Below are 13,378 nucleotides of genomic sequence, written 5' to 3' on the forward strand. Positions count from 1 at the left end.
AAATAAAAGAATAGGAAAAGAAGAAAAAGCAGGAAAATAAATGAAAGTTTTGAGAGAAAGCATCAGATTTTGAGTTTGGGTTTCTTGTAATTTGGGGGACTCTAAACCATTTCCCAGTAGGTGGTGCTAGAGTATATCAGTTCCAAAATCCAAAAAGGCTGGCTTGGACCTTTTACTACACTCCACATACAGAAATAAAACAAAGCAAAAACCCTCACAAACAAATACCGGAAGTTGAGCATTGACTGACTTTTTGCAGTGATGTCAACTTTAGAATAAATTATACTTTCCTCTGTATTACACACAGAAAGAGACTATTTGAAATGCAGTCCCCTTGTGAGGAAATACTGTAATGCCAGCAAGAGTTGAAACCTTTCATTCAGTATTTTTCCTCTGAGATTTTGTCCTACATTCACGAAAGATGTTTTCCATAGCCACTTAGTAAGTACCAAGTAAAAGGAGTTTCAGAGAGTCCCAGTTCCACATAATAAACGCAATATAAAAAGAAGTTTGCAAATGCTCACCTCCCCAACAATTTTCTCATAATGAGAGAAAATATGAGAATAATAAAATGTCAATATGATTTAAGAATACACTGAAGGAAAACCCTTTAATTTCTCAACGAAATAATACAGAGTTATACATACCCAGGAAACTAAAGACCTGATGGAACTAGCAGAGCCTTTTCCATTCTCAGCCTGGGCTAGTTCCCCCCCCGCCAAAAAAAATACATTTATTAAAGTATAGTCTCTTCCTGACCCATGGATACACTGAGATAGACTTTCTTGCATGTTGAGAAATTATCACTTGTCATTTTCATTCCAACATCTTTAGTTTAATTATAAATGTGTCACTGAGGACATGTATAAAAACGAGGTATAGGTCAGCCGGATGCAGTGGCTCACTCCTGTAATCCCAGCACTTTGGGAGGCCGAGGTCAGGAAATAGAGACCATCCTGGCTAACACGGTGAAATTCCGTCTCTACTAAACACACACACACACACACACACACACACACACACACACACACACACACACACATATTAGCTGGGCGTGGTGGCGGGCTCCTGTGGTCCCAGCTACACTGGAGGCTGAGGCAGGAGGATGGTGTGAACCTGGGAGGCAGAGCTTGCAGTGAGCCAAGATTGTGCCACCACACTCCAGCCTGGGCAACAGAGCGAGACTCCGTCTCAAAAAAAAAAAGAAAAGAAAAAAGAAAAAGAAAAGAAAAGAAAAAGAAAAAGAAAAACTGTGTGAAGAGACTGGGCATGGTGGCTCACGCCTGTAATCCCAGCACTTTGGGAAGCCGAGGTGGGCGGATCACGAGGTCAGGAAATCGAGACCGTCCTGGCTAACACGGAAATCCCGTCTCTACTAAAAATACAAAAAAAAAAAAGAAAAAAGAAAAAAAAAGTAACCGGGCGAGGTGGCGGGTTCCTGTGGTCCTAGCTACTCGGGAGGCTGAGGCAGGAGAATGACGTGAACCCGGGAGGCGGAGCTTGCAGTGAGCCGAGATTGCGCCACTGCACTCCAGCCTGGGCGACAGAGCAAGACTCCGTCTCAAAAAAAAAAAAAAAAAAAAAAAAAAAAAAAAAAAAAAAAGAAAGTAGAAAGAAAGCAGGTATAGCTCTATCGGTTTCTTCTCTAAAGCAACATTCCTCTGCCTATTATGCCCAGCAGTATCTTGCCATTTCCATCTTACCTGTCCATGGGAGTCAAGAAATGATTTTATTTCTTTAATGTGCTAAAGAATACAGCTAGTGCAAAGGGCTTGGAAAGATTGCAAGAGAATATGAAGCATCTGCATATACAGAAGGAGATAATTTTTTCAGTAAATGAGTGATGACTTTGTAATTTAAGTTTTCTCCTTCGGGTTTAGATTTCAGGAATAAAACACTGTGAGTGTAAGATTATAAAGGCCAGACCACCGATGGAGGTTTGGGGCACTCCTTCAACCACTCACAAATTGGACAGTATGTTTTGATGGAGCATGCCCTCCTTTACCAGGTATTTCAGGTTGTGAGGAGAGGCTGCAAGCTGTGAATCAGCATAACTAATCAAGACAGAATTTGTGTTTTGTACTTCATGGATCTTTTTTCCATTCATGTCCACTTCAAGAAGGCAGCCAGCTCCTTCATGCTTTTAACCTCACAGGAGGTTTGTGCTGTAGGACAGAAAGGCTAATTATCCAGCAGATGATCTGCCTTCCTGGCACTCCTTGAGGGAATTATGCCAGATAGGGGAAAGGGAGACATGTGCCTTGTGGAAAAGAGAAGGTGGGAGGGGAGGAATGGCGCAGACGACCAGGATGGGAAGAGAGATCTGCAGACTCCCAGGGAACCTACAACTTGCTCCTTCACAGCATTGCAGGAGGTGAGCGGAGTTTGGGGTTAGGTGGGAGGGGTGTGGCTGCCTAGTATGCCTGAGGGGCTGGAGATTAGGCTGTTTCACAGCCTTTGCAAAATTTACTGGGCTTCCAGATGACACTGAAACCCAAGGCTCTCAGATTTTAGTAGCCCTTGTAAGTTCAGACAAGGCATCTCAGTGGTAACCGGATGGGTAAAAGACCCCCAAATGCTTTGGTTTTCATAAGATGGATGTGAGTGAGAGAGCACCAAAATAAATTGAGATTGAATTATCACGGGATTTGAGCTTAAAAAAAGATCTAAACTTACTTTAAATAAATACATTTGATTTCTCAGATTTTTTACTAAGACTTATATTTATTTTAGTTCAAGTTTAGTTTCTTATTCTGAGATTTTTCCCTAAAAACGTAACTAACTGTCCGTGCCAAAAAAAGGCAAATAACATTTTTGTTTCAAAGAAAATAAAAAATGCAAGAAGTGGGGAGAATTGTGTAAGAACACCTTTTTAAAATAATGTTCTTTTCTGGGTAAACATACTACTTAATAAAAACTCAAGGAAATATCTTTATTATATAACAGGCCAATTTTTGCAAGATGAGAATTAGGGAGGGGTGGGATGCGTAGATTTTAATATCCTTGTACCTACAAGTGTGCATGGCAACAGAAGAATAATGTTTGGGCTTTTGTGATGTGAATCAAGAGAGAGCCTCGTGGCTGAATTATCCAGCGAAATAGAGAAGTTATTGTTCACCACCTTTTATGTTAGGGTAGCAAGGAGTTGACAGCCAAGACCTAACTAAAGTCATACCACAATTCTTCTGGTTCAGTGTTCTGACCACACCTGCTGTATCTCAGTTCTTCAATAAACAAGGTGTGTGCCACCTTGTGGTTAGAAATTCTCAGCCAATAATTGTTCATCTTTTATTCTGGCTTATCTAGAGCTAAGTTCCGGAGAGCAAATATTTCGGACATCTCCATTTTAAAGCAAAGTCAGGTTTTTGCCTTGAGATTTTGCCACTCCCAGCATTATGCTGGGGATCCTACCAGAGCTCTAGTCTCAAGCTTTGTTTCCTGTCCCAAGAGCTCATGACCCTCCACGTTAGCAGATCCAGTACTTACTCACCCCTCTGGATTGCCCTCTTATTTTATTTTATTTTATTTATTTATTTTTGTGAAAGAGTGTCATTCTATCGCCCAGGCTGGAATGCAGTGGCGCAATCTTGGCTCACTGCAAACTCCGCCTCCTGGTTCAAGCAATTCTTGTGCCTCATCCTCCCAAGTAGCTGAGATTATAGGCGTGCACCACCACACCTGGCTAATAATTGTATTTTTAGTAGAGACAGGGTTTTGCCATGTTGGCCAGACTGATCTCAAACTCCTAGCCTCAAGTGATCCTTCCACCTCAGCCTCCCAAAATGCTGGGATTGCAGGCTTGAGGGACCGCACCAGGCCTGGATTGCCTTCTTATATCAAGCTTCTAGATTCCCTTACTTTTACTTTCCTACCATAATTCAAAAAATTGCTAAAGTGTGTTGAGATTTTTCAATGTGCTTTACCAAAAAAGGTTTTTCCGAATATCAAATTAACCATCTTGACTCCATTTTCCATTTTCTGTCAAGTACATCTGAGCCAGTCTTTTGCCCACACCACCACACCAATGCTAATGTTAAAAGATAATTTTCAGAAAAAGGTGAAATCATGACCGTCATGCAGATATGAAAATGAACATGTGTTATATAATTTTACTTACATAATATGAGGGAGCCAGGGAGATGTTATAACCGATTCAAAGGAAAAGTCAAACAGCACTAATTTATCTAGAGCACAGGAATGTTGAAATTAATTGGAAATGCAGACAAAACTAATTTTTCCACATTCATTTAGATCACTACCAAACTGGACACAGAAAGTCAATTAACATTACTACCAGACAAGTCAGAATTTGTTTATCAGTTACCTACTACTTACAAAGATTTGCAAAATAGCTCAAAGACAGTGAGCAGGAGTAGAATCTGATACCCTAAAAGTTGTCAGACTATGTATAGTTGCTCACTGAAACACAAAATGTTTTTCATACACTGATCTTGTCAAGGTCATTAATGACTTCTACACTGAAAAATTCAGTGTTATTTCTTCATAATCATCTTGCTTAAGCTATTAATAGCTTTTGATATAACTAATGACTTGCTTTCTTTTTGGAAAAAAAAATTATGTGCTGTCCCCTTTGCTGATTTCTCTTTATTTTCATAAACTCTTCTCCATCTGTACCCATTGTGTAGGTGACTTCATCCAATTCCAAGTATTTAATACCAACTATATGCTTGAAATTCCTCAGATTATATCTTTAGTCCCAACATCTCCTGGATCCACCTGACTATACACTTTTTTGGCTCACATCTATTGTCAAGTTGCCATCTTAAATTTCTGTCTGAAACTGGACTTTGATTTATTTTAATCTAACCCTTTTCAACACTCTCTCACACACACACACGCAAACACCCACGCCCACACACACACACACACACACACACACCCCTGATCTTCATGCAGTTCTAGTTACTCAAGCCAAATCTGCAGAGTCATTCTGAGTATCTTCAATTTGTCCATCCAGGTTCATTCTCTTCTCTAAACCCTGATTCATGACACCAAACTAAACTGAATGTCATTTCTCAGTAAACATCTTGCAAGCGTGTAATAACCTTTTACACTTGCCTTTCTACAGACTATTCTCATATGCAAACAGAGCAAACTTTTAAAATGAATATCATATCCTCCCCTTCAGACCTTCTTGCTATTCTTTGAATATACTTAGAATATTCTTGTTTCAGGGTCCTTACTTGCCTGGAAGGTATGTCCCTTAGATATTCAGTTTGATTTCTCCTTCACTACAACTTCATGAATAAATGTGACCTTATCAGAGATTTTCCTGACTCTCATATGAAAGGGCATCCGTCCCCCTCTCCATGATCATTCTCTATCCCCCTTACTCTACTTCACATTACTTCACAGCACTTACCACCACTTTACATAATTTTTATATCTGTAGTGTATTTATATTTGTTTAGAGTTTATTTGATATCTTTCCTTCTCAGAATCTAAGTCCCATGAAAGCAAGAATTTTGTCTGTTTTTTCCAGTGATGTTTGTGCTGTGTATATAAACATGTCTGCATCATAGTCACGCCATACGGGCATGGAGTGAAATGAAAGATTGAATAAATGAATTGACCAATGATGCAGAAGTTATGTTACAGCACCCTGAGTGATACATGGTCAGTCCTACTTTTATTTGAGTCCCAACCATTTTTCAACAGGAAGAAAAGAAGTTCCCTACGTATAATCGCAAATATAATCAAATACTTGAAAGATGTTCTTTGGCCTCAATGTGACTTTAAAGCTGAAACACAAACAAAATCAGAGTTGAGCAATGATTTCTTAAGAAGCCAATAATGAAGAAACAAGTCAGCAGGATAAACAAAGATCTATATGGAAGAAACTTCACATCACTGTGGGTTCAAGTTATATTTTCTTTGAGTAAAAAATCACAGTTATACTATTGATAGTATAATTAGCATCTTGTTTAATTCATAAAATTGCCTTGAATAAAGTAATGATTGTCTAGTGAATTTCTAAGTTCTCCATGGGGAAAGAAATATAAATATATCAAATCCATAATATGTAAATTTGATATAGAATATAAATTTGATATATTTATATTTCACAAGCAATAGAGTAAATGTTCTTCACCTTCCTTTCACACAATTACTTTATTTCATTTTTATAGTTTTGCATTTAGAGCCTTCTATACTTTTATTGTATCAGTAACTATTAAAATTCAGCTCTTTAATGAAGCAATTTCAGCTTTATCCGATACATCTCTGATAACATTGAAGCAACTCTCTTATGGTCAACTCTATACCATTAAATTATTTTTCAAAATATTCTCATGATAGTAATAGAGTGTATTGGTCCTGGTATTTTTTTCTGAAGATTCCTGGCATAAGAATTATCCGGGGAAGCCAAATTGAAATTTCCATACCATCTTATTTGGTGAACAATGAGAAATAAAACCTATTTAAACCTACTTTTTTTTTTTTTTTTTTTGAGATGGAGTTTTGCTCTCATTGCCCAGGCTGGAGTGCAATGGCATGATCGTGGCTCACTGCATTCTCTGCCTTCAGGTTCAAGTGAGTCTCCTGTCTCAGCCTCCCGAGTAGCTGGAATTACAGGCATGCACCACCGCACCCAGCTAATTTTTTTTTTCTTTCTTTTTTTTAAGTAGAGATGGAGTTTCACCATGTTTGCCAGGCTGGTCTTGAACTCCTGACCTCAGGTGATCTACCCACTTCAGCTTCCCCAAGTGCTGGGATTACAAGTGTGAGCCACTGTTCCCAGCCTAAACCTATGTAAATTAAATGAACACAGGGAATATTGTAAAGGATAACTGGTAATGGTTTCAAATATGGCTTATTCTAGGAGTTCAAATAATAGCTCCAGAACCTGCCATGTCTCCACCTTTAGATTCTACTTTCCTTCATGTTGAGTGAGTCTCAGACTCCTTATGACAAGCTGTTTGCCAAAATCTCTGTTCCAGGGATAAAGAATGTCTCCATCTCTTTCCAGCAGCTCTTGAAAAGCCTTAGAATTAACTTGTATACCTTAAGCAAATCAGTAACTTTTTCTCTGTCAATAGCAAGGTTGAAGCAAAAGAAAAAAAAGAAAGATTCATCTATAATAGGGACTAAACATGAAAATTCTTAGACTTAAATATAGCAAGAGTAGCATGAGATTTATATAAAAGTTAATTTATAAAATCCAAATGAAGTACATAAAATATTCCTAATGATGTGACTATTATAGAAATGTCATTACTTCTAAAATTAATATAGAAAGGTTATGCAACTTAAATTATAATCTTGAAAAGCTTTTCTGTTGAACAATATAAAGTGATTCTAGAATGTATGTGGAAAAATATATCTCTAGAAATAGTCAAGAAATTTATGAATACTGAATAATAATAAGAAGGCAAAGTAGGAGACTTCCAGGTACTAAAATAACTGTGAAGTAACTGTAATCAAAGGTAAGTGTATAATATTAGCACAGGAATAGGTAAATATATTAGTCACATATGCCTGAGCATCCATAGAAAGATTTAGTAGTTATAGGATTTTAATCAAACTTAGTGAGAGTGTCTAATTTAATAAACGATGCTTGTATGTTTGATTATCCATGTAGAAGAAAACTGAATCCTTGCTCTAAGAAAAACATTGAAAGAAAATTTAGAAGGCTATTCGTATAAATTTGAGATGGGAAAGATATTCCCAAGTTTAACAGAAACCACAGAAACCATAAAGGAAAAGCTAGATATATTTGGCTATTTTAAAATTACATATTTCTGCAAGGCAAAAGATAGCAGAAACAAAATGAAGAAACAAATTTAAAGATATTTAAAGTGTTAAAAATTAAATTAAGTGTAGAAAAGGTTTATTTTTCTAGGGCACTAGTTATTAAAGGATCATTACATGTGAATTCCTTCTGTAGAATTCATAGGATTATCAAACTGTAAAAGCAACAGAAAGAGAAATTACGAATTTTATCAATAAAACTATTTTACAGTTAACACTTAAGCTTTTATTGTCCAGAAATATCTTTCTAATGAAATGGTATTTCTAGAAAAGCATGAAAAATCACTCTAATTCTTTATTTTAAAACTAAGTAAATAAGCAGCAGAATGGTTCTCATTCGAAAAGATACAGAATAAAACAGAGCAAAAGAAACACAAAGGCGATGAAAAATCATTAATAAGAACTCAAAAATGTCCCTTTCAAACAAAAGTTGAAAGGGTCAACAGACTTGCACTTTTGACCAAGAAGGAATTTTAGAAATGTGAGTCAATAGGAAAAAACATCCTGTTTTTCAGTCCAATCATGGCAATGAAAAATAGGATTCTCAAAAACATAAAAGAGGCATACCACGATAAACATAAGTTATTACTCTTAGATGACTCTTAAATGATAAACAAAATGTAGACATTGTGATCATGGAAATGTGTTTCAGATGTAGAGTTTGATCTGATTAATGGAGAAAATCCCACAGCATCTCTACTGAAAGAAACTATAAAAAGGAAGTACTGGTAAAACAGCTTTCTCAGGGGCCATGGTAACTGTGAGCTAATATCATTTGTATTTGGTAGGAGATGGGGAAGAATGGGAGATCATTAACTTTTGAAGGACTTCAGTGGATGAATGCACTCAATCTGTCCCAGATGCATTTCATTAAGAAAGAATAAACTAGCTAACATTGCCAAAATTAAGTTCACTTAAGGTAGCAGGTCAGGGATGTTTTTCATGATCTGTGTCTTTAATAAGGAAATGTTTTCCATCAAAGTGGCTCAAATGGGAAAGACAGAAAATATCAAACGTTGAAGAAGGTGTGGAACAACCAGAGAGCTGTTTTATGGCACTGGTAGGAGTGTAAATTGGTACAACAACACTGAAAAACTAGCTGGCAGTTCAAAAATTAAACAAATGAGTGTTCGTGACTCAGCGGTTCCAGCCTTAGTTTTATATGGTCAACAGAAATGTGTACCAAAGAATGTTCACCAAAGAATGTGCACAAGAATGCCTAAGCAACGCTATTCATAATAGAACCAAACTAGAAACTGTCCAAGTGATTACTAGTAGCAGAACAAACTCATAAATTGCTTTATTCACCTAATGGGACACTCTACAACAATGAGAAGAAATGAAGTGCAACTATGCAACAAAACAGGTCTTGCAAACACAACATGGATGAATCTTCAAATGCAGTGTGGCACAAAGAAGTCAGGCACAAAGAGCATGTGTTGTTTACTTCCCTTTATATGCAATTAAAAAACAAGCTAAACTATGGGCATTGGAGTTCAGGATAATGGCTGTCTTTGGAGCACAGAAACCAGAGACTGTAAGGGGAATCAGAGGCCAGAGGGTTCTGGGATGCTGATAGTTCTCAGTTTGTAAAAATTCATCAAGCTATATAGTTATGTTTTGTATGCTCTTCTGTATGTATGTTATTTTTTAATAAAAAGATTCCCAACACAGTTTTATGTGTGTAGTACAGAGCTGGAAGCAATAAGTAGGAGAAGTGAGCAAGTTAATTTTCCTTAAATAGAGGGAATCATTTGTAAAAATTTATAACTAAAATGCAAACAGCAACTTTCTCTTTATAGGATAACGGATTTCATATATATGTTGTCCAATAGCCTGGAAAAAACAACATCTTTGGTTCTTATCTCAAAGCCAAAGGCTAATATTACATCTGCTTCAAATAATAGTTTTCATACACTCGATTCTATTATGTAAAATAAGAATATTGCTGTATTAGTCTGTTTGCATTGCTATAAAGGAATATCAAAGACTGGGTAATTTGTAAATAAAAGAGATTTAATTGGCTCACAGTTCTGCAGGGTGTACAGAAAGCATGGCATCTGCCTCTGCTCCTGGTGAGGGTTTCAGGAAGCTTACAATCATGGCGGACGGCAAAAGGGAAGCTGGTACATCACATGGCGAGAGACAGCAAGAGAGAGCAAGGAGGAGGTGGCAAGCTCCTCTATTTTTTTTTTTATTTTTTAATGTGTATTTTTATTTATTTATTATTATTATTTATTTTTCATTTATTTATTTTCTATCTCAACAGGTTTTTGGGGGACAGGTGGTGTTTGGTTACATGAATAAGTTCTTTAGTGGTGATTTCTGACATTTTGGTGCACTCATCACCTAAGCAATGTACACTGTACCCCACATGTAGTCTGTTATCCCTAACCACCCCCAACTTTTTCACTGCATTATTGTTATATAGGTCCTATGAGATGTACGCCTTGAGGAGGTTCTATTTTGATGTACTTTGAGGATTTGTTTCAAGATTTAGAGCTCCTTTTAGCAGTTCTTGTAGTGGCACATTCTCTCAGTATTTGTTTTTCTAGAAAAGACTGTATCTTTCCTTCATTTATGAAGTTTAGTTTCACTGGATACAAAATTCTTGACTGATAATTGTTTTGTTTAAGGAGGCTAAAAACAGGACCACTATCCCTTCTAGCTTTTAGGGTTTCTGCTGAGAAATCTGCTGTTAATCTGACAGATTTTTCTTTATAGGTTACCTGATACTTTTGCCTCACAGCTCTTAAGATTCTTTCCTTTCTCTTGACTTTAGATAGCCTGATGACTATGTGCCTAAGCAATGATCTTTTTGTGATTAATTTCCCAGGTGTTCTTGGAGCTTCTTATATTTGGATGTTTAGATCTCTAGCAAGGCTGGGGAAGTTTTCTTTGGTTATCCTCTCAAATGTGTTTTCCAAACTTTTAGATATCTCATCTTCCTCAGGAATACAAATTATTCTTAGGTTTGGGATATTTAACACAGTCCTAAAATTCCTGGAGGCTTTGTTCATTATTTAAAATTCTTTTTTCTTTGTCTTTGATGGATTGGGTTAATTCAAAAGCCTTATGTTCGAGCTCTGAGGTTCTTTCTTCTGCTTGTTTGATTCTACTTCTGAGGCTTTTCCAGTGCATTTTGCATTTCTCTAAGTGCCTCCTTGACCAGAAGTTGTAGTTGTTTTTATTTATACTCTCTATTTCAGTGAAGACTTTTCCTTTCATATCCTGTATCATGCTGTTTATTTCTTTAAGTTCGACTTCACCTTTCTCTGGTGCCTCCTTGATTCTTCCTCTGGCAATTCAGAGATTTCATCTTGGTTGGGATCCATTGCTGGTGAGCTGGTATGATCTTTTGGGAATATCAAAGAACCTTGTTTTTCATATTACCAGAATTGTTTTTCTGGTTCCTTCTCATAGTCTGGGATAGACTATGTCAGAGGGAAGATCTGGGATTCAAGGACTGCTGTTCAGTTTCTTTTGTCCCACAGGATGCTCCCTCTACGTGGTGTTCTCCCCCTTCCCCAAGGGATGTGGCTTCCTAGGAGCCAAACTACAGTGATTGTTTTTGCTCTTCTGGTTCTAGTCACTCAGTTGAGCTACTGGGCTCCAGGCTGTTACTGGAGAGTATCTGCAAATAGTCCTGTGATGTGATCTGTCTTCAGGTCTTGCAGCCCTGGATACCAGTGCCTGCTCTGGTGGAGGTAGCAGGGGAGTGAAGTGGACTCTCTGAGTTTGTGTTGTGTTTTTGTTTAGTGCACTGGTTTTGTGTTGGTTGGCCTCCAGCTAGGAGGTGGCGCTTTCAAGAGTGTATCAGCTATGGTCCTATAGGGAGGATGCAGACCTTCCCTAGGGACACCTGGTTGAGTATTCAGTTTTCTCAGGCAGTGGGCAGAGCCATAGAGCTCCAGATTATGACTTTTGTCTTCAGCTTCCAGGATCTCTAGAGAAAGACTACCAGGTAGGGGAAGAAATAGGCATGTCTGAGCTCAGCCTTTCCTTGGGCAGGGCTTGCTGTGGCTGCCGTGGGGAATGGGGGTGTGGTTCCCAGGCCAATGGAGTTATATTCTCATGGGAATTATGGCTGCCTCTGCTGAGTCATATAGGTTACGGGGGAAGTCGGAAAAAGCCAGTAGTCACAGGCCTCACTCTGTTCCCACACCACCCACTGTCCTAAAGGCCAGTCTCACTCCTACTGTGCCCCCCAACAGCACTGAGTCTATTTTCAGGCAGCCAGTTACCAGGGCTGAGAACTTGCTCCAGACTACCAGCCTCTCTGTTGAGAAAGCAAGCCAATTCACAGTTTTTCAGTGTCTCATGCAGCCTCCAGCAGTGATCCAGTTCCTTCAAAAGGTCTGTGGTTTCTCTCAGCTTTGCTGGTATGTTCCTGCAGTAGTTTTTGGAGCAAGTCTGTGATATGAATCTCCACACACTGGTGTGTCCGTCTGAGAGGGAGCTGCAAGCTAGCCCTGCTCCTATCCACTATCTTAATCCCCTCTCTTGCAAGCTCCTTTCAACAACCAGCTCTCATCATCACCAAGGGAATGGCACCAAGCCATTCATGAGAGATCTGCTCCCATGACCCAAACACCTCCCACCAGGCTCCACCTCCAGCATTGAGAATGACATTTCAACATGAGATTGCGAGGAAACACACATTCAAACCATATCAATTGTTAAATCAAGAGATACCATCTTCTAAATCATTTCACTGCCCATGGCAATTTTACCCTTGGAAGCTTTTACAAGCAATATTATTCTATGACCCACAAAGGCCTATTGAAGTAGATTGCCAATCAACACATATTTTAAATGGTCATGAATTATCCAGTACATGTTCAATGACTTTACACTTAAGTCACTTAGCTAAGTACTGCTAAGACAATAGGTGACATTCTGCCTTTCACATGTGTTAAACTCTCTTCCTAATCTGCTGGATTTCTAAACTACCCTGTTTTCACCTACTCTGAGATGGCAAAAGCCTTTAGCAATGCTAAACAGATAGACAAAAGTCAAAATGCCAGGCAGAACGGTAAGAGGCACACTGAGGCCCAATGAGGACTGCAAGTATGGAATGCTAGGAAATAGTGTAAGCTAGGTGAAGTTGGCATGGAGGAGTCAAGGAATGAAGACTCTAGAAAAGTGACCATCTGTGCAAAGAGGTAAATTGGTAGAGCTATACAAATATGCTTATCAAAGAAAAACCATCTATCATGTTGAGACGGTATAATTCCCTTGACCCCCTTCGCCAGTAGGAACTGAAGTGGCTCATTTCCCTCAGGCTGCCACTGGCTACTCCTTGCGGGAGGAAGCATGCGAGCGAGGGAGTGAGGGAACCGGAGTGAATGAACTCTAGCACCAGTCAGTTGCTCCTCTCTGGAGGAGGCAGGATCTGTGTGGGCCCCACAATGGTGTCAAATCATGTTGCAACCAATGCTCTTTCAGAGCTGCAGTCCGGCGACTGCCAAGTGCCAACCAGCTCAGTGGAAGGTCAGAGTGGCAGCTTCTGTCCTCTTAGCACTCAGGTTCTTGTCCGGCATCCAGGAAGAAATCAGGTCACACAAACTGAAAGGTGATGAACGCAGAAGACTTTATTGAGCGGTAG

The 13,378-nt window shown here is 38.6% G+C and overlaps 1 protein-coding gene across 2 annotated transcripts in view; it reads left to right on the plus strand.

Annotated features, from left to right (window-relative positions):
• Positions 1-2,239: 2,239 nt before the first annotated feature.
• LOC105498675 (aldehyde dehydrogenase 1 family member A1) overlaps positions 2,240-13,378 on the plus strand; it is a 179,813-nt gene continuing 168,674 nt past the window's right edge. Inside the window, exon 1 of one of the 2 annotated variants that reach the window (XM_011770932.2) lies at positions 2,240-2,374. In XM_011770932.2, the coding sequence (XP_011769234.1) occupies positions 2,255-2,374 (120 nt within the window). In that variant the 5' untranslated portion in view covers positions 2,240-2,254. The remainder of the gene's footprint in view (positions 2,375-13,378) is intronic. The other variant, XM_011770934.3, reaches the window with a different exon arrangement.

Source organism: Macaca nemestrina, chromosome 14 (assembly GCF_043159975.1).
Source record: "Macaca nemestrina isolate mMacNem1 chromosome 14, mMacNem.hap1, whole genome shotgun sequence".
Lineage (NCBI taxonomy): Eukaryota > Metazoa > Chordata > Mammalia > Primates > Cercopithecidae > Macaca > Macaca nemestrina.